The sequence below is a fragment of the Trachurus trachurus genome (genome assembly GCF_905171665.1).
Source record: "Trachurus trachurus genome assembly, chromosome: 21".
NCBI lineage: Eukaryota > Metazoa > Chordata > Actinopteri > Carangiformes > Carangidae > Trachurus > Trachurus trachurus.
In genome coordinates this window covers 33,139,907-33,161,713 of record NC_139899.1, presented here as the reverse complement: position 1 = coordinate 33,161,713, position 21,807 = coordinate 33,139,907, and the positions used below count along the sequence as shown (strand labels likewise).

The following is a 21,807-nucleotide window of genomic DNA, read 5'->3' as shown; positions in this document are numbered from 1 at the left end:
TCTGGCCAATGGGAGGCCGGCGTGGCGTTCGAAGGGGGCGTGGCCTAGCGCGGTGGGCGGGAACAAGTCATTGCTGTTGCTGTGTGATGATGATGATCCCTGAGAACTGAAGAAGCGAAGCGAGAGAAAGAAGAAGGGAAGAAAGATGGCGAGAGGCGGCAGGAGCTTGAGAAGAGTAGCCGACTGCCTGAAGCAGCAAATACACACCAGGAACAGCGTTAGGTGAAGTATTTTAACTGTTTTTACTGCACTTTAACGCTGGAAAGTGTCGAGGAAAAGGAATATAACAACGACTACGCTGTAACGTAACTTCACCTCCTCACTCAGCTTAACTTAGTTCACACGCAGCAAACTAAACAAACACGCCTATTTTAACTTTAACATCGACTAACTAACGTGGTAACATCATATTTAGCTTTTATAAACAGTTGACAGACATTTAACAAATGCATAAGTGAAAGCTGCTTTGTCAACAGAATATTTAATCACATGAGAGGGTTATTATTGCACTTGTTGATCAATAGTGAATGCAACCAACGTTCATTAATGAGTTCAGAAATTGTTATAACTCGTTTAGACTGTTGCATGCACATAATAATATGACAAAATACACATAGATACAAGTGAAAGCTGTTTTGTCACCAGAAATGCTACTAAAGACATTTAATCACATGAGATAGATATTATTGCACTTGTTGATCAATAGTGAATGCAACCAACGTACTTTCTAAAACGTTTATTAACGAGTTCAGAAATTGTTGGAGACTGTTGCATGCACATATAATACATAATAATATGACAAAATAGACATAGATATACAAGTGAAAGCTGCTTTGTCAACAGAATATTTAATCACATGATAGGGTTATTATTGCACTTGTTGATCAATAGTGAATGCAACCAACGTTTATTAATGAGTTCAGAAATTGTTATAATAACTCGTGTAGACTGTTGAATGCACAGATAATACATAATAATATGACAAAATACACATAGATATACAAGTGAAAGCTGCGTTGTCACCAGAAATGCTACTAAAGACATTTAATCACATGAGAGGGTTAGGTATTGCACTTGTTGATCAATAGTGAATGCAACCAACGTACTTTCTAAAACGTTTATTAGGCAAATGAGTTCATAAATTGTTATAATAACTCGTGGAGACTATTGCATGCACAGATAATGCATAATTAATATGACAAAATATAACAATATAGGCTAATTATGCAGTTTGCAGTTTTTAGCGACACGTAGATAATAATAATACAGTTTAACACAACAGTTCTTTGATAAATCCTGCTTCACTTATATGTATAATGTTCAGTTTGTGTTGAAACTGTAATAGAAATGTGTATTTTGTGTTGCTGTTGAGCCGTGTTGCATTATACAGAGAGGAGTTTCTGCTATTAAATAAACTGAAAACAAGTTATGATGCAATACACTTATATACAAGTTAGTTAGTTGCTATTAACATTAATGCATGTCCTAATTCAAGATGCAAGTCACTATAAAACCAGCTGGAAGTAGCCTAGCATTAACATTATCACTCACTATTAAACTGCAAACCCATCCAAAGTACTGATGCACCATCAAGAAGAAAACTGCTGCTGTAATCTGCAAGATAGCCTATTTTATAAAATGATCATACAGTTTATATGTTAATTTTTGGCATGTGAATTATAGCTGTCAGGTAAATGTAGTGCAGTACTCTCCCCCCCGGCATGTAGTGAGTTCAAAGTAGCAGAAAAACTGGAACACCGGTGTGTGTTTGACCTACATTCCTGCAGCTGCAGCCTAACCTAACCTCTGTCCATCACTGCACAAACATTTAAGTTGAATTTGACAGCAGCGTTGATCAACAGTTTCTTCATTAAACTTACAGGAGTTTGGAATACGGTATGTTGTTATAATTAGTTTACTGTGTGTTGGTTTTGTCCTTTATGATGATGGGATGTGTAATGTGCACACAGTGTCCTTCCTCTCTGCTCTGCTCTGGAGTGGAGTGGTGCAGCTCTGCGACTGCTGTAATATATAACTCTGTCAGTCAGTACGTTTACATGCAGAGCTTAATCGAGCTATGCACAAAATTCGATTTTGGCGTCAAGTCGGACTTCTGTCCTTGTCTCAATATACATGCAACTGAGAAAACCGAATAACTGACGGGGTCCGCCCCCTCATGCGGCGTCACCCGTTGCTTCAGCGGGTTAATACGCCGCCTGTCCTGTTGACTTTTCTGTCACCTCGTAAAAAACTGAATATAAACAACTTAGTAGCTTAATAATAAATTCTCAACTGCAGTTCCCGACCAGACGCACCAGTCTGGGCTGGATGCGCCCTGAGAATAGGATACGGGCTTCCTCTCTCTCTCTCTCTCTCTTTTAAAAAAAAAATAAAACACTCTGGCTGGTCGCGCTGTGTGAAATGCATTGACTCGGCGCTGATGTTGGTTTTTTTTCTTTACTTTGCGGGGCTCAGGCGGCTTCTCTGCACTTGGTGCCGTCTCTACTGTTGTGGAGCAGCGCACATGCATTGTCCAGTTATACTCTGATTAAGGTGTTTACATGACGGAGAAAATCTAATTCCAATCGCATTATCTGGGTGTCTTAATCGGAGTTCTCAACTCCGATTTCAGTCGGACTAAGGTGTTTACATGCACTTCAGTTGTCCAGTTATAGTCGGATTAAAGCAGAAGTGAGTGATCCGGTCGTTTTCGCTAATGCTGCGTTCCAGGCAGGCTTTTGAAATCGTAAATTACAGCTTCAAGTCACAACTTACGACTTTGTAGCGTTCCAGGCAACCCACTCGTGTTTTTCCGACCTGTTTTACCGGTGAAAGTCACTATAACGGCCACTCGTAACTTCCGACCCGTGAACTCGTACCAGATTGAACTGGTACCACTTCACGGTCGGAAAAATACGAGTTTCCTTGAACGCACCATAACAGTCCTCGTCACTACGTCGCCACATTCACGGCGTTCCTTGGCTGCACACACAGCCCTGCATGCCGTTCTCTCTCCTCATTGGATAAAACTTGTAGGATACGAGAAAAGTTTACTCCTCGGCTCAGAGCAGAGCAGAGTGACTGAGAGACCCGTGTTTCAGTCCAAACACTCTATGTAAGTGATTGCTGTCGGAAGATATAACTATTTAAGACTTATATTAACACAAATATATCACTTACTTCTGCTTTAAGGCAATAATTCGGTTTTTTCAAGTGTCATGTAAACGTACTGAGTGTGAGGTCAATGCCAGCCCGGCCTCAGCTGCTGTCTCACATGTCAGGTTGTAGTGGACGCTCTCTCTCCGTCTCTCTGGTTGAAGTGTCAGTCCCAGAGCAGGAATGTGAAGCAGCGCGTCACGACGAGCACAGAATAGGTTCGGTGGGTTGAAGCTCAACAACGGCGACGACAACGATGATGATGATGACATTGATATTGATATTGCTGCACTGCTGCAGGCAGGGCGCCGAGCTGTGACATAATGTGGTAGTTAAATCTAATCTTATACCTGAGTAATCTCAGCTTCGTGCCGTTCTCTCTCCTCATTGGATAAAGGTTGTAGGATACAAGGAAAGTTTTCTCCTCGGCTCAGAGCAGAGCAGAGTGACTGACAGACCCGTGTTTCAGACCAAACACTCTATGTAAGTGATTGCTGTCGGAAGATATAACTATTTAAGACTTATATTAACACAAATATATCACTTACTTCTGCTTTAATTTTGTGATTATTATTATGATCATATTTAATTTCTAGATATTCTTACTTGAAGAAACCTAAACTGTTTGTGCAAATTGTACTACGCAAATATATTCCCCCTTGTTTGAAACAAACACAACATGTGATCCTGTCATATTTATGCTTTAATACTAGGGCTGGGACGATATGCTTTTCTCCCGATTTGATTCTTCTACGATTTTTTGGATGGCGATTTGATATAAATTGCGATTCTACGATATTGCCGATTCTCTCGATTTTTAGTCTTTAGCATTTTTAACATTTATCTGCACACAAACACTGTAGGAGCCTATAAATTAACATACTCCATTATAAAGTGAACTTAAACCCTTTTCAAAACCTGGACTCTCTGTATGTAAAAAAGGCTAACAAATGCACATTGCACAATATTTCAAAAAAGAAATTCAAAATTTTTTTTTTCAAAAAAATAAAAAATCAATTTTTGAAAAAAAAATCGATTAAAAATCGTCAAAAAAGATATTGCGATATTTATGTGAATCGATTTTTTCTCCCACCCCTAAAGGGAGTGTACGAGTAGTTTTCTCCTTGGCTTACAGCAGAGCAAAGTGACTGACAGACCCGTGTTTCAGACCAAACACTCTATAGAAGTTACTGCTGTCGGAAGATAAAACTATTTAAGACTTATATTAACACAAAAATTCCGCTTACTTCTGCTTTAATTTTGTGATTATTATTATGATCATATTTAATGTCTAGTAAGATATTCTTACTTGAAGAAACCTAAACTGTTTGTGCAAATTGTACTAAGCGAATATATTCCACCTTGTTTGAAACAAACACAACATGTGATCCTGTCATATCTATGCTTTAATACAGTGGTTCTCAAACTTTTTTACATCAAGGACCCCTAAATTGACACAAATCAGACCATGGAGCAAATACACAAATATTTGTTATGAGACTGAAGAACATTCCTTTTTTAGTCAATGACTGCGTTTACATGCACTTCAGTACCCCGATTTCAATCGGGTTTTTTAAGTACCCCGAATATTGATCAAATTCGGGGTATGGTGTTTACATGAAGTTAGAAAACCCCGGTTATTCAGTATTCCTGTATACATGATAAATACAGTATCCCGGTTTCTTACGTGCGTACTGTATGTGTGTTTCATTCATGTTTATTATACAGGAAGCGCAACTACTAGGAAATATGTCAGAAAATTTACAAATTAAAAATGCTGCCATGTTATATAACTTAATAAAAGAAAGGTAAATTCAATGCAGACTGATCGGTTCATTGTAAAACATGCTTTTATTGATGTAAAAGTGGTGATTTCTGTACACACGTTAGGTGACAGAGCCTCCAGGCAGCACTGCTCCTCCAATACACACATGAAGCTTCACTTTTCATTCAAACAAACTAAGGCAACTGCCACATTTATTAGATTTCATCAATGAAACCAGCACTTATCTCCTAAAAATAATATAACCAGCCGGCAGTAAACATATAAAAACCTACGGGTAAGTTAATTAACGACCGTCTTCTCTCCCGAGGTGACGGAGTAGTCTGGCCGGCGAGCACGTCAGGAGACGGGGTTGCTGCCTCTGTGATGTCCCGGTCACAGCTCACACACGGGGAGCTTCACTGCTCCGGAAAACGTCGTAGCAAACTTGTAAACAGCCGTCATCTGGATAAACCGGCCGCACATTGGGGATCTAAACAGTTACTTTCTCGCATGAAAAAAACTAACAAAACAAACGTAATAGTCTCCTCGTCGCTCCAGAATGCGCTCTTGTTGTCGCCGCCATTTTGTTACGTAACGTATCTATGGTAACGGTTACGTCAGCTGGCTGAGCAGCTTTCAGATATCGGGGTACTGTGTTTACATGCTCCAGTATCCTGATTTCTTTCGGAGTTCTCCGGGCAGCAAAATCGGGTTTCTCAAAATCGGGATATGAGCTTATCCCGATTTCTGGAATCGGGAAATGGTGTTTACATGCGCAAACACAAATTCGGGGTACTTAAAAAACCCGATTGAAATCGGGGTACTGAAGTGCATGTAAACGCAGTCAGTGTATGTTCCAATTAGGGCCAATGGCAGGAATCTTTGGAAATATTGTAGAGAAATTTCTGGAAAACAGAAAATCCTAGAAGAAACTGGTAAAACTTCTTTAAAAAAAGGAAAATAAATAAATAAATAAATCTAGAAAAAGTGGTCAAATTTCAAATTATATATTTATATATAAATGTTAAACATAATAATAATAAAAAAAACACTTTTAAAATTCTAGAAAAAACCTGGGGACCCCCTTGAACCCTCTCAAGGACCCCTGGGGGTCCCCGAACCCCACTTTGAAAACCACTGCTTTAATACACTGCACTGCTGCAGGCAGGGCGCCGAGCTGTGACATCATTTGGTAGTTAAATCTAATCTTATACCTTGAGAGCTGAGTTGTGCTGCCAAACCTGCGGCCGTGCCAGGGACACGGAGGGACACGGAGGGACACGGAGGGACACGGAGGGACACAGGTGTCCTGGACGTCCGCCAGACTCAGGAGGACAGACACGGTGACCCTGCAGACTGCTGCTGCTGCTGCTGCTGCTGCAGGAAACAGAGGCTTCATTTAGACTTTCATTAACTCCGGTGAAGGTTACCTACCAGGCAGATTGTAATCTTCTCTCCCATTCATGGAGTCAGAGAGGAGCTTTAACCACGATCCACTCGATTCTCCTGCTCAGGACGGGGAATTAGACTTATTAAGCTGCAATGATTGATTAGCAGGAAATAAATTGGCTTCTCATCTTGCAAAAAACAAAAAAAAACACCAAACATGTTGTAGGTGCAGCTGATTTGCTGCTCTGTGACTAAAACTGAATAAAATAGATAGATAGATAGATAGATAGATAGATAGATAGATAGATAGATAGATAGATAGATAGATAGATAGATAGATAGATAGATAGATAGATAGATAGATAGACAGACAGACTTTATTGATCCCAAGCTGGGAAATGACAGTGCAGCAGCAGCATTACACAGACACACAGTGACGATACAATGACGATAACAACATATAGTATAAGGATATAAAGAACAAACTATACATAATAAAATAGCTAAATAGCAATAGCAAATAAAATGAGATAAAATAAAAAAAATAAAGTGTGATTTTAGTGCAAAGTAAAAGATGTGTGTAACTGTGTGTAGAAAATAAAGTGCGCAGTGACTGTAAGTTATGACCAGACTGTTTGAATACATCACCCTGGGCTGTGGGGATTAATCACAGCCTAATAACTGGAATTAATAAGAATAATAAGTCAATAAATATTAACTTTATTTACCCCCAAAGGTAAATCCATCAGCCTGGCAGCTCATCCACCAGGTGCAATAGGGCAAAAACAACTGAGGGGTAATTACTGTAATGTGGGAAATAATTGCTCCTTGCAGCTCTTTATTGATTTATAATGTGTTTGGTTAATCAGTTGATATTTAATTTTAGTTGATAAGTTCTCAGGCTGCAGCAGTCCTTCAGCAGTAGAGGCTGAGTCCAACTGGTGCACTGATCCACATTAACCCCCGACATCCTAACGAGGCCTTCCTGTCCTCGTTAAGGCTTTAATTAAAGAGGTTAAAGCAGCAGCAGCAGCAGCAGCATCGGTTCACTCTCACTGATGTAACCGTGTTGTTGTCAGGGGCAACAGCAGCTGTTCTCAGAGCAACATCTGGATGAACTGTGGAGCGTTGAGCGACAGGGTTTTCAGACTAATTTATTTATTAATTAATTTCAGAATCAGAATTGTATTTATTGACCTTGTACAGTATGTTGCACACTTACAAGGAATTTAACTCTGGTTTGCATTGTTCTCTGACTTGCACATTGAAGACGTACAACAACAACAGCTGAACAATGAGTTAAAGAATAATAAGAATAAGAATAGTACAACAAAAAGTGAAATAAAATAAGATAAATAAAGTAAAGTGAGCAGATTGTACTGTACGGTCACATGTAAATGCAAATAGACAATCAGGTAGTGACATGAAAATAAAAGATAAATGCTATACAGATAATATTGGTGAGTTATGAATGATATATATACGTTGTATAGTTTATGTCTATATATAAATATGAATTCTTTACATCATTTAAATTTAACCCAGAAGTAACAATTTATAATCACAATATGATGTGTGCATGGACTCAGGCAACAATACGCTGTTAAATACATTCAGAGCTGCAACAGTTCATCGATTAATTAAACAATAATCGATTATTAAATTAATCGTCAACTATTCTGATAATCTAATCATCAGTTTGAGTCGTTTTTTTTAAAGAAAAAAAGTCAAAATTCTCTGATTTCAGCTTCTTAAATGTGAATATTTCCTAGTTTCTTTGTTCCTTTATGACAATAAACTGAGTCTCTCTTTGGTTTGTGGACAAAACAAGATGTTTGAGGACGATGTCGTCTGGTGGTTTGAGAAACACTGGTTGATGTTTTTTTAAAAATATTTTTTAACATTTATTGACCAAACAATAGGGCTGGGACGATACGCTTTTCTCCCGATTCGATTCTTCTACGATTTTTTGGATGGCGATTCGATTTAAATTGCGATTCTACGATATTGCTGATTCTCTCGCTATTTAGTCTTTATCATTTTTAACATTTATCTGCACACAAATACTGCAGGAGCCTATAAATTAACATACTCCATTATATAGTGAACTTAAACCCTTTTCAAAACCTGTACTCTCTGTATGTAAAAAAGGCAAACAAATGCACATTGCACAATATTTTAAAAAAAGTTTGAAAAAAAATCGATTTTTGAAAAAAAAAATTGATTTAAAAATCGTCAAAAAAGATATTGCGATATATGTGAATCGATTTTTTCTCCCACCCCTACCAAACAACTAATCGATTAATGGTTTAAATAATCAACAGATTAATCAATTAGTCAGATTGTCAGACTGATTCTGCTCCTCCATCAGAGTCTGTATCTACAGCAACACTGACCTGTCCTGTGCCGGTGCAGCTGGTCTCCATGGTGACGGTGTTGTGTGTTCTGTGATCACCAGGTATCTGTCGTCATGTGGGATCCTGATGACGCGGCCGCCCGCCCCTCTGAGCGTGACCTCGCCGGCCGCCGGCGCCGTGATGCCGGCGCGCAGCTTCTTCAACCTGGCCGACTCCTTCTCCAAGAGGAAGGAGTACTCGGAGAGACGCATCATCGGGTGAGTCCACATGCACAGCTGACATGGAGGACATGTTTGTTTTACTCTTTTCTGTCTATCTCCAGAACATTAAAGCCCCAGTATGTAACTAATTTGGCTTTTTATTATCAAAAATCAAATCTGTCTTTCAAAAAAATCCGTATTTCAATGAAGTGGAATCACAGCCGCGTACAAATGAAAGCTTTCTGGTTCCTTAGAATGAGTGGTAACACTTTCCTTGAATAGGTATTCATAAGATTGACATAACACTGTCATAACTTTTGATGCAAAGTTGACATTATTTGAGATGTTTTTGTTCTGACAACTTGACATAAAGACAATTTAAACTGTCATAGCAGACCTGATTGCCAAACTTTAACAATTATGTCAAGTTCTCATAACAAAAACATCTCAAATAATGTCAACTTTGCATCAAAAGTGACAAAACTTACCGAATGACACTTAACGACAGCTGTCATAAGTATTCATTGATGTTTATGACAGTGTTATGTCAATCTGATGAACACCTAATGAGTTGTTACAAGTCGTTACAAATACATAAGTGGGCGACGCACCGAACCGAGGCGGCCATGTTGCATCGTGACCGTAGGTAACCACGGAAACGGCCTGTTAAAACTGTCACCACTGTGTAGTGTGAGGAAGGACGGAGGCACCGGTGTTGCATTCAGGTGCAGTCAGGCAGACGGCCGTCGGCAAACCAACCGGATGTCATTTTACTCCACCAGAGAAAGACGGTAAAACAATACCACATCACCATGACAACATGTTGTTTTGCCTCGTGCTGGCGGACCACTTGTTTATCCTGTTACATGCAGCGTCTGTTGTCTGTCTGACGTCTGCCCCATTTCACATGAATGCAACATCAAGAATACGTTCAGATATGCAACCGCACCGCTAGATGGGGGCGATTCATACGCATTATACCTTTAAATGATAGCGACGTAATTATTTTTTTATTGAAAGCGAGACACTTCGGCCTTCAGTTCATTGACATCCAGACGGTTGTTGCTCTGTTCAGGCCTCCAGACTCTAACCCGAAAACTTGAGACAGTACAAGTAGGGCTGGGCGATATGACGATATTAGATGGTGAAGGAAGGATTAGAGCGTGTAGACGATCTGCCAAAGTGCAGAGATCGTAGGATCGTCTCTAGGGCACATTCTATAAATTGCAGTTCTATGCTGATGCACCGACGCACCAGATGTAGCCTATTACATCGTCAACCTGAGCGACCAATCATAGCGAATTACAGGCAGTGGCGCGCTTTCTTACCCGCCTCCTTGTTTGTGTGTGTAGCGGTAGCCGCATGGAGAACCATGGCTGAAAGCCAAAGCAGGAGTTGGTTGTTTTTTTGTTTTTTTTTTAAACAGCGTTTCACTATCTGTCATCTCTGCCAGTCAGCCCCTCCACCTGCCGTCTCTCTCGCGTGCAGGCGCACCGCACACACGTACACACACAGACACACACGGACACACATGGATAGGTCGCTCTTGGCCGCTAATAAACGGTAAATGCGCTATATCGCGCTAATTGTACAGTGTTCAAATTACCACGAACGCCCACCCCCCCTTCCCCTCCCCCCACCGGATAGTCCGCCTAACGACCCCCCTAACCCCCCCCCCCCCCCCCCCCCCCCCCCCCCTTTAACAGAGTATGTTTACTTGCACATGTTGGCAAAACTGCAGCTATTTAAATGGGCTCTCTGCACAGCTCCACTACTTCTTGAATTTCTGAAAGGCAGCTCCCAAACTGATGAATCCAGGTGTGTCTGACCATTGTGACTGCTCAGACACACCTGGATTAATCAGTTTGTCCAATAATGTAAGACAGGAAATAAAGGAGCAACCTTAAATGCAGGAAGTAGTGGAACTGTGCATAGAGTCCATTAAAATCTGTTCAGAAAGGCTCTTTGACCTAAATTGTCTGTTTTTAAATTTTTGATTTAAGATCGTGATAAAATCGAGATCGTTATTTTATTTTTTTTAAATCGTGATATGATATTTTTGCCATATCGCCCACCCCTAAGTACAAGTAAATATTTCATCCACTTGCGCACTTGTGCAACCAGTAAATTTGCAGTTATAGTTTGAGTTTCTTTTGGTGATGAAACATGGAAGGGACGACTCGTAGAATCTGTAATCTGACATCACAGGTGTCAGACCGATGTGTGGGAGGATCATGGATGAAAAGGAAATGTGCTTTGAAATTTGCTTTGTGAGTTGATGTATATGGTGTACGCTACTAAAATCTTAAATTAGGGTTAAAAAAAAAAGTTAGTCTGGACTCAGTCCTGCTGTTGCCTGTATGATCACGATTATTGGAAAATCAGCTGTAGATGAGATAAATAATGCGCATATTAGCATTAACGCATTTTACACAAACTAAGACCAAGACATGGGATCATATCGGATCATATCATATGGAAGGAGGAAGTTTGTTACTGCAGGAAAACAAGACAAAAAAAACCTGTGCCAGTGTCATTGCAGACTGAAACTGTTTTCGCACCAGGCCAGTGGGGCATTTCTGTAAATAATGTATATAATATATTTTGTATCATAGCTACTAGAGCCTTTATTCCTTTCTCCCTAATGCCCAATAGCTCAAATAACAGTTCTATAGTGTCTAAAAAGAAGTTTATTATAATTTTCTGTGTGTTTCCAACAAATGTAGGTGAGTTATTTTCCGTTTTTTATCTTCCTTTGTGTTTCTGCTCATATATCTTTTTCTACATCCTCTCTCTGAAGGGTTAATGTGTCAGAGAGAGGATTAGACTTCACATGAACTTCAGACTGTGTGAGATTAGTGTGAGACGAGTCTCTGACACTGACCGGTATCAACAGGAGTCATCACAACACAGTCAGCTGTGTATGAGGGCCCTGGCACTGCTGTCACTACCAGTATATCCCATAATAATAAGTTATAACCACAGTTTATTGATGGTGCACAATCACAGAAACCCCAAAACAACATACAACTTCAGATTGATTATATTCATTTTGTCTTCTTGTAGATATAAGTTATTTGAACACAAGAAAAATAACTTATAACATACAACTTATTAGGGGATGCATGAAAACTATCAGTACAGATCATTATCGGACAAAATACACAGACAAGTCTGATATAGTGACAGTTTTTGTTCATTATTTGCTTAGATTTTTTTCTCATTTTCAGTCCGTTTGCCCTTTAAGTTTATTTGAAACAATAATAATAATGCGAATAATAATACATTTTATTTGTTGGCGCCTTTCAAGGCACTCAAGGTCGCCTTACACATACATAACAGAAAACATTAGAACAGTACAGTAGCAAAATATACAAATGGCAAACAAGGAGAACAGACAAATAGCAAGATAAATGTACAAGTAATAAACACACAGAACAGAATGAACATGAATGTTGATTGTTGAGTAATAGAGTGATAAGGCAGAGCTCTAAAGTTATATAGATTCATCTCTACTCTACTACATCTGTGGATAGAAACTATTAAAGATGTTATTGGTTATCTATCACAGGAAGTTACCGTGCCTCCCTAACAACAACCATTAATCTTTATTATTTAAAGTAGAAAACCATCCCAGTAGAAGCGCAGCAGTGTGTGTGTGTGTGTGAAGTGTGTGAGACAGTTTCCAGAGTGACGCACTAGATGTCCCGTCCCGTGTCCCGGCCAGAGGTCATCATCACTAAATCTGCTGCTATGAATAGAGCCGAGTGGCAGCCGCTCCGTCTCAGCTGGACGCATTCACTTACATAACAGCCTCTCATTCATTACTTTTTATTCCTCTCTATATTCTGAAGGTTTTTTACAGAGGGGATTGTTGATATATCATAGATCTGCCTTTTCTGCTGCCTTATCTGCCTTTTTAGTCTACTTGCCAACAATGAGTACCCGGAAATGTTGAGTACCCCAAAGTTTTATGTTAGAAATAGATAGTATGGGTCCCCAGTATTCAGAAACTGCCGGATGCTAATTTATATATATTGGGCAATTAGCATAATTGACATAATTAGCATAAATTAGCATAGTTTCCTATATGGGCAATATTTCAACAAAATTGACTTGGCTGATCTGGGTAATATTGGAGTGGTTTTAGGGGTTATTGATGATGCTGAATCCATTTCTGACATTTTCAAAATCCAAAATGGCCGTCTAAACCGGTGACCAGATTTTGAAATCCATCAAAATAGGCCCACTGGCGGTTAAAATCTGGTCACTTCCGGTTTAGACAGCCATTTTGAATTTTGAAAATGTCAGAAATGGATTCAGCATCATCAATAACCCCTAAAACCACACTAATATTGCCCAGATCAGCCAAGTCAATTTTGTTGAAATATTGCCCATATAGGAAATTATGCTAATTTATGCTAATTATGTCCGTTATTCTAATTGCCCAATATATATAAGTTAGCATCCGGCAGTTTCTGAATACTGGGGACCCATACTATCTATTTCTAACATAAAACTTTGGGGTACTCAACATTTCCGGGTTCACAATGGGGCCCTATGGGCTGGCAAGTAGACTATTTCATGGACAGCCATCAAAGAATGGAACAAGCTGCCTGAAACCCTGAAAAGCAGATCAAACTATTTCAATTTCTCTCAATGGCTACTGGAGAACCAAAGTTGCCAGCATGTTTAAAAGCAGGGCACTTGGTACTCAGTTAGGGTGAATTCCGATTCTCCCCTTAGCCCTAGTATAGCCCTTGGCCCTAACCCTTCGTTTGGCGCGTTCACGTGAAGTGGTAGGGGTGTCCCAATTCTGGTTCAGACGAGGGTTAGGGGGAAGTGGTAGGGCTATCTCGCCCTCGAAACAGAGATTTTTCAGGGGCACACTACGGACCGAGGGCTATGGCAAGTTTCCCAGAATGCATCTTGCGGCAACCGGCAGCTGTTTTATTTCTCACTGTAGCGCTGTTATTATGTCATTTTGTTAAGTTTTAATATTTTTTCATGCGAGGAAGTAGCTGTTTAGATCCCCAATGTGCGGTCGGTTTATCCACATGAGGCTGTTTAGACGTTTGCTCCCATGTTTTTCTGAGAAGTGAAGCTCCACCTGTGGAGCAGATCAACACCCGTCCAGAGAGCTGCTCGGCCGGCCAACCTCCGTCGTCATCCCGGGGGAAAAGACGACCGCTAATTAACTCACCCGCAGGGTTTTAAAGGTTTACCGCCGCGTAGTTACATTCCATTTAGGAGATAAATGCTCGTCTCATTGATGAAATGTAACAATTGTCGCATTAATTTGTTTGAATTAAAAGTGAAGCTTCATGTGTTTTGGACACAGAAGCAGCACTGCCTGGGGGATCTGTAGCCTATACAGAAATCACCACATTTACATCAATAAATAAATGTTTTACAATGAACCGATCAGTCTTCATTAAATTTTATTTTATTTTATTAAGTTAACGTGGTTTTGAATTTTTTTTTTTTTTCACGTCTGCTTATGTGAAAGCCAGCAGAGATGACTGATGACGTATGTGATTGTTGAAGTGGTGTCCCAATTCGTAGGGGTTGACCTTCAACCCTACTCCTTGTAGCTCCGTTTCAAGGGCAAGGGTTAAGGGCTAGGGGTAGGGGTAGGGATGAAAAATAGAATTGGAATTGGGCCTTAGTCTTTTTAAAAAAAATGTATCTTAGTATTTCTCAATGCACCCAATCCATGAAATTATCTTAAAACCTTATGGAATATGAACTATGGAATTCTAAAATGTTTTATATTTTATATTCTGTATCTTGTAAGACTTAGCTTTTCTCTCCATTGATCATATAGGATAGGGTACACCTCTCTCAGGTGTGTTGCACTTGATCTGGTCTTTTTAGATGTGGAAACTGTTTTTTTTCTTTCTTGTATTGTCTATGTGCTGTCTACGGTCTATTTGTGTATCACTCTTGTATAGTAGTTTGTGGTCTGCGTTTCTTGTCTGTTTGTTATATGTTACATGTTGGGATTGCAGATGGAAATGAGCTATGAACTAAATCTGCTGCAACCATCTTCTCATTTTCTGTAAATGATTAATGTCATTGCACAATGTCCCCTAAATAAACTAATAATAATAAAAAAAGAACATTTTATTCTAAAAAAGCAAAAAACAAAATTTTTATTTATTTTTTTTTAGGGCTGGTGACAGTATTTTCTCATTTATATTAGTGATAAAAAGAGATATTCAAAATCCTCCTCTGTAAAAACCTCTGACTCTAAAGTAGCTTTATCCATTGTTCAGATTTCAGTTCTGAAAATGTATGAAAATTAGCGCATATTTCATTAGATATTGCCTCACTTACATATTTAAACATAAAATTTGACAAAACTTGTAATACAAAAAAATGTTTGTCTTAAAGGGATAGTTCACCCAAAATTGAAATTTCACTCATTATCTCCTCCCCCTCATGTGGACTAAGGGCTGTGAGAAGTTTCAGAGTCCTCCGTGGCTTCTCTGAGTTACAGGGGGTCTCGGCGTAGCAGTGCATGTCCATATATAACGGTTGCAAATGGATACCAACTGTCTTCGTAACAAAAAGACACACCAAAAAACATCCAAATACCTCCATGCTGCTCGATTGTAATGTCTGTCTTGTATTGAAGCCCCAACATGAGAAATTGTCCCGAAAAAAATTAAACAAGTCTATATTTCAAGCTTGTTTGTAGCAGAAGCTCCTCTTCCCGGTTCGTCCAAATTTGATTTAATGTGAGTGATAAACTTGTGAAGTTTCATGGTGGTATCTGTTAGTTAAAATCTTTACCTTAAAATACATTAAAAAACCCATAGGCGGAGGTGAAGGGTCATGGATGTTGTTAAAACTCATTACGGGTCCAAAAAAATTGACTTTCATTCTGAAACTCGGGACATCCAGAGTTTATCCAGAGATACACCTCCTCGCCAAAAATCAGCCCCCGGTGACCTTTCATTTCACCTGGGGGGGGGGTTGGGAAAGTGTGAGAGGTTTGGTTAATTTCTCTCTCTGCTCCACATTGACTCGGATCAGAAGTGGGTCACCAGCAGTTGCGTCGTGTCGTGTTATGTCACCATCACTGACCTTCATCTGCTTCCTGACGTGCAGCCCTGCAGCTCCTCTGTGTGTGTGTGTGTGTGTGTGTGTGTGTGTGTGTGTGTGTGTGTGTGTGTGTGTGTGTGTGTGTGTGTGTGTGTGTGTGTGTGTGTGTGTGTGTGTGTGTGTAGGACTCATGGTTCTCTTCCCCGCTCCCTGACTCTCCAGGTATTCCATGCAGGAGATCTATGACGTGGTCGCCGGCGTGGAAAACTACAAACACTTTGTCCCCTGGTGCAAGAAGTCTGACGTGGTGTTCAAGAGGTCTGGGTTCAGCAAGGCCAAGCTGGCCGTGGGCTTCCCTCCCGTGGTGGAGAACTACACCTCCCTCATCACCACCGTGCGCCCCCACCTGGTCAAGGTAACACCTACAACTGTCCTGAAGCCTCCACATCCACTGGTCGAGGCTCGTTGATCCAAATGTGACCCGTTCCATCAAAATGAGTCGGAAGTCGCAACGTTCAATTTTTAGATAATCAGCTGATAACGTGGAAAACCCATAGAAAATAAAAAAAAATATTTTACCCTAATTTCAAAGCAATGACATTCAAAAACAATCTCCCAAAGTTTCACAGTCCAGATAATTGAGAAAAGGCACGAAAATGATGATTAAAGTCGACTTGCAACTTAAACCCTCTGAAAATGAGCGTTGCTTCGGTGCAAAACATGAAATATCTCCTGAACCGTTCATGATAGAGACGAGCTGTAAACTGCGTCTGAATCGCGGGATTCTCCGCTCTCCGACGGTCATTGAATGGTGCCCCTATGACGAGAAGGGACGGGTACAGAAGCAGATGCTAAACCGAGTAGCATCGACGCTAACAGAGCGTAGCATCGATGCTAAACCAAACGTAGCCACGATGCTAAACCGAACGTAGCAACGACACAACGCTTGCACATGTTTTACAAAACATCAACAAAACATGACTTAACTTCTGAACCGTTTATGACAGAGACGAGCTGTAAAAAGCATCTGAATTGTGAGATTCCCTGCTTACCGAGGGTCATTGAATGGTGTCTCTATGGCAACAAGGGACCGTATAGGGTGCTTGTAATCACGTGGTACAGGAACAGATGCCAGAGTCACTGGCAAAACTTTAAATGCAATTTTCTCAGGTTTTCGAACGGAATAAGAGAGTAGGAGATCGTAATTCAAATGGCCACATCTCGAAAACCATGTAATGTATGACTTTGACTAGAGTATCATTTTAAAGCTTATTTTCTAATCTTTCCATTGATACCAAAATCTCAACTTTGAAATTTGGGTCAGTGTGACTCATTTTGATGGAACAGGTCACAAATGATCAAAGTCACAATCACCCAAGTGTTGTGACCAACTCAGTGAGAGTCCATGAGGAATCTTTGAAGGATAATTACCGTGTTTTTTACAACCTGGACCTTATTTCTAGCATAAATCTGATCATTTCCTCCCCCAGCTAACTTTGGTGTCATTACAAGTGGTTGTGATGAAATGAGCTCCAGCCGAGAGGCGCGTATATCCGTATAATGGAGTCTACAGGGCAGCAGAATGCAGCCTCTAAATAACACATTATCTGCAGAGAAACTCCTTCATTTCACCAATATTTAGTTCTGATAGGCTAGTGCTATTCCCCTCTGAGTCCGGGGTTAGCTGTTATCAACATCCGGGGTCTGTAGGTTGACCTACTGACCTTCTCTGCTACAACTTGGATTGATTCAATTAGCTCTAAAATGTAGTAGCCGAACAGTTTGATCTTAAAAACCTGAACATGTTGAACCTGAAAACATCTGGGATTCCCCCCAGATGTAGAAAAAGCAGTGTAACAGTTGGACAGTAGTGAGTTGCAGTCAGTCAGTGTTTCCTAACTGTGTCGTCAGGCTTCCTGCTCGGAGGGGAAACTCTTCAACCACCTGGAGACGGTCTGGCGCTTCAGCCCCGGTCTCCCTGGTTACCCTCGCACCTGCACCGTGGACTTCTCTGTGAGTGGAGGAAACGCTTCTCTGTCTCTGTCACATGATCAATGACCACAGCTGCTCAACATCAACCGGTCACGTCCTGATGTAAAAAAAAACTCAAGTAAAGATCCTCAAAAAAAAACTACTTAAATAATGTAATGAAGTACATCTACTCCTTTAATTGTAATAATTATAATAATACATTTTATTTATACAGTGCTTCTACTACGACGGAGTATTAGGGCCACATTGACAAATAAAAAAAATCACAAACTTCGAGAATAAAGTTGTAAATTTATGACTTTATTCTCGCAATGTTATGACTTTTTTCTCGTATTAAATTTACGACTTTATTCTCGTAAATTTACGACTTTATTCTCGTAAATTTACGACTTTATTCTCGTAATGTTATGACTTTTTTCTCGTATTAAATTTACGACTTTATTCTCGTAAATTTATGACTTTATTCTTGCAATTTTATGACTTTTTTCTCGTATTAAATTTACGACTTTATTCTCGTATTAAATGTATGACTTTATTCTCGTAAATTTATGACTTTATTCTCAAAGTCTGTGTTTTTTTTTCTCTCAATGTGACCCTAATACTCCGTCGTACTTTTACAGCTCTCAAAGACGCTTTACATAAAACCAAGTACAGAGGAAATAAAATACAAAAAAATACATACGTAAGTGCTTAGTGCAGAGAGAAAGAAAGAAAAATAAATGAAAAGTACATAGAAGGACAAACCATGTGAGATCTGTTTCTGCTCAGTGGGTCAGAACTGATCGATTATTGGATCAATAATTGTCTGAAACCAAGAAGCCAAGTGTGTGCTCTCTCCTTTCTCCATGTGCTGCTTCTTCCACGTGTCTGAGTTTGGCTCTTTGTCTGTTCACCCAGATCTCCTTTGAGTTCCGCTCGCTGCTCCACTCTCAGCTGGCTCACGTCTTCTTCGACGAGGTGGTGAAGCAGATGGTGTCGGCCTTCGAGCGCCGAGCCTCCAAGGTCTACGGCGCCGAGACCGCCATCCCCCGAGAGCTGATGTTCCACGAGGTCCACCACACGTAGCCCCGCCCCCTGCTGCAACGCACACACACACACACACACACACACACACACACACACACACACACACACACACAGACGCCCGATGCCAACACCAGAGGAAGGAGATGGAGAGTAGAGACTGGGGATGTCACGATTATTGTCAGAGAAATAATCACAGTGTCCACGACAAGTTTCCGAACCGGTTTTGCATTTCCGGTGGAATTTTACGTTTAAACGTTTCCATGGTTTTCAGTCGTTGTCGTCATAGTTGCGGTAAACGCATCGGATCTATTAACGCTGGCTTTTGGAACACAGATGTCAGTTTGTGTGATAGCCATTGTTAGAAAAAAGCTGATGTGATGATCCATGCGTTTTACAGATTTGCATTGGGGAAAAAAAAAAAAAAAAAAAAATCCATGCATTTACCTCGACTACCGAAACCATGGAAACGTAAACATAAAATTCCACCGGAAGAGCAGAACCGGCAAAACAGGCTTACGTTTTTGACGTTCGGAAAAAGGTGGATTACGATTATCATGATTATTATGCATCAATTTATTTCAAACACTATTTATGTGTAAAATCAAATATAGTGAAAATATAATTACGTTACTAATTATTTCCACAAAGTATCTATTAAAATATGACCAATTATTAAAGTGTTTGAAATATATACGTAAGTTATTAATTAATTGTCTCTATCTATACTAAATGTTTAAGTTAATTTTAATCCTTTTTTTTTATTATTACAAATGACACTGACTCTAGCATTTAAATTCCTACCAATTCAGTGTTACGTATGGACCAGTATCTGAGCATTTACCTTTACTTTGGTGCCACATCTGCCGATACGGTTCATACATAATCTTTTTTTGGAAAGTGACGGTATTTAGGAATATTTACGATCACTTAATTGTGGTGTTTAATACCGCGATTAACTGTGAAAAACAAGTAATGGTGACATCCCCAGTAGAGAGAACACCTGAGTTCAACTGAATGTTCATGTCAGTGCCTTTTATTTCTCTGCAACGACCAAACTCACTCCCAGCGACCTGATCAGAGGTCAGATCCACCGTGGTGCTGAACACCTCCATCACCCGAGAGCCGCCTGGCGCTGCGAGCGTGAGGCGGAGCGAGCGCCGCTGTCGGTCCTGATTGGTCGAGCAGATGTGTCATCACATCTGTAAACCTGTGAACCTGCGCTGACCTTTACTTTGAAAAGACGGCACGGCACGGCACCCTTCAAAATAAAACACCCGTTTATGCAGAGTGTATACATAACATGGACCAGATGTAGTTAATGACAGCGACACCACGCAACTATCTCATCACTGATTGATCATGATTCATTATATTGATTAATTGATCAGTTATTTTGGTCTGAAAACGACCATGACAGATGAGGAATGTCTTCAAGAGTCAGAAAAACCTCTGAATATTCAGTTTCTACACAACAAAGGGAGAAAAAACACGTTCTGTGCAGAATCTGAGGTGAAGCTTCTGGATGTTGTCAAGGAGATAACAGACTGAATGTAATAATAATAATTAGCTGAGAGGATCAGACAGGAAGCAGAGAGCTGAGAGGAGCTCCTGCTTTTCATTATTGACCCGTTAAAGAGTACGTTCACACGGAAACGGTCAAACTGCAAAAACTCAAAAATCTTACCAAGAATATTTGTCTTATTTCTAGTCAAAACAATCTCATTCTACTTAAAATAAGACTCATCACATTAAAAAGCAGCTTGTTTTTAGACACTTTTTTTTTACTTTTTTCAAGCCTATTTTCATTTGAAATAAGTAGAAAAATCTGACAGTGGAGCAAGTTTTTCTTTCTTATTACAAGCACAAAAAACTTGCTTTCACTGGCAGATTTTTGAAGTGAAAATAATTTGAAACAAGTGAAAATGATCTAAAAACAAGTTAATTTTTAGGTGATGAGTCTTATTTTAAGTGGAAAGAGATTAGTTTTGACTAGAAATGAGACATTTTGACAAGAAATAAGACAAACATTCTTGGAAAGATTTTGAGTTTTTGCAGTGTAAAGTGGCGTTGTTGCGTTCTCACTTCTTATTCCGCGTTTAGACGAGCGTTTCTAGGGTGGAAATCCGCGTGCACACGACGACGCAAAAGTCTGTGGAATTCAAAGTTGTAGCACGCCAGGCGCCGAGGTGGCAGTGTCACTTTTTTGCATTTTCAAGCCCCCAGGGCCTCAGACTTTGATGATGATGATGATGATGATGATGATGATGTGATGACACAGTCGGCTGCACCAATCGCTGTACGACCAGGGTCCAATACAAACACACTAAGAAACCTTGATGATGGTCTGTGACGAAGGGCACAACGCAACAACTCAGACCAGATCTGATCTGACTGCACCAGACTGTTCAGGTTCTGCTCAGGTATCTAGTAGAAACTAAACCAGGTGTGACTTCAAACTCCCCATCAAACATTAACCAGTGTAAATGTCAATGTGTTGTTGTTAGGGATCCATTACTTTTTTTTTTTTGGCTGGTTTATATCTGTTTTTAATAATCTACCTTTAACTAAATATTTTCACTCTGTTCCTGTTGTAAAGTCGACGTCGTTACATCAGGGAACTTAAATCCATATCGCTGGTGTCAGGATTCCTCCTGTTACAATCAATCAATATATAGATTGTTAATCTTTAAAACCGTGACGTCATGGTATAAAACCAGAGACGAGGCTCAGCTACTAACCTGCACACCGTGGTTTAAAGTCTTCTTCATCTGCACAGACAAACACATGTTGTATATTATAGTAGAATATATAAATATAAATATAAATATAAGAGTGAAGGGCAGAGGCAGGTTAGACAGACGGACTAACTGTA

General features: G+C 39.9%; 1 protein-coding gene across 1 annotated transcript; it reads left to right on the top strand.

Annotated features, from left to right (window-relative positions):
• The first annotated feature begins 85 nt into the window (after positions 1–85).
• Positions 86–20,272, top strand: LOC311004377 (coenzyme Q-binding protein COQ10 homolog B, mitochondrial-like). The gene is made up of 5 exons (XM_083996429.1): positions 86–222; positions 8,769–8,924; positions 16,140–16,332; positions 17,829–17,930; positions 18,807–20,272. Exons 1-5 carry the CDS (start codon positions 146–148, stop codon positions 18,972–18,974), a joined length of 696 nt encoding a protein of 231 aa, XP_083852555.1. The 5' UTR covers positions 86–145; the 3' UTR covers positions 18,975–20,272.
• The last annotated feature ends 1,535 nt before the right edge of the window (positions 20,273–21,807 follow it).

What these genes read in the sequence shown, in the direction of transcription:
- LOC311004377 (XM_083996429.1), top strand. Translation starts at nt 146, where the DNA reads ATGGCGAGAGGCGGCAGGAGCTTGAGAAGAGTAGCCGACTGCCTGAAG. An exon ending in CACACCAGGAACAGCGTTAG is followed by an intron (nt 223 to 8,768) that starts GTGAAGTATTTT and finishes TGTGATCACCAG; the next exon opens with GTATCTGTCGTCATGTGGGA. An exon ending in TGCGCCCCCACCTGGTCAAG is followed by an intron (nt 16,333 to 17,828) that starts GTAACACCTACA and finishes CTGTGTCGTCAG; the next exon opens with GCTTCCTGCTCGGAGGGGAA.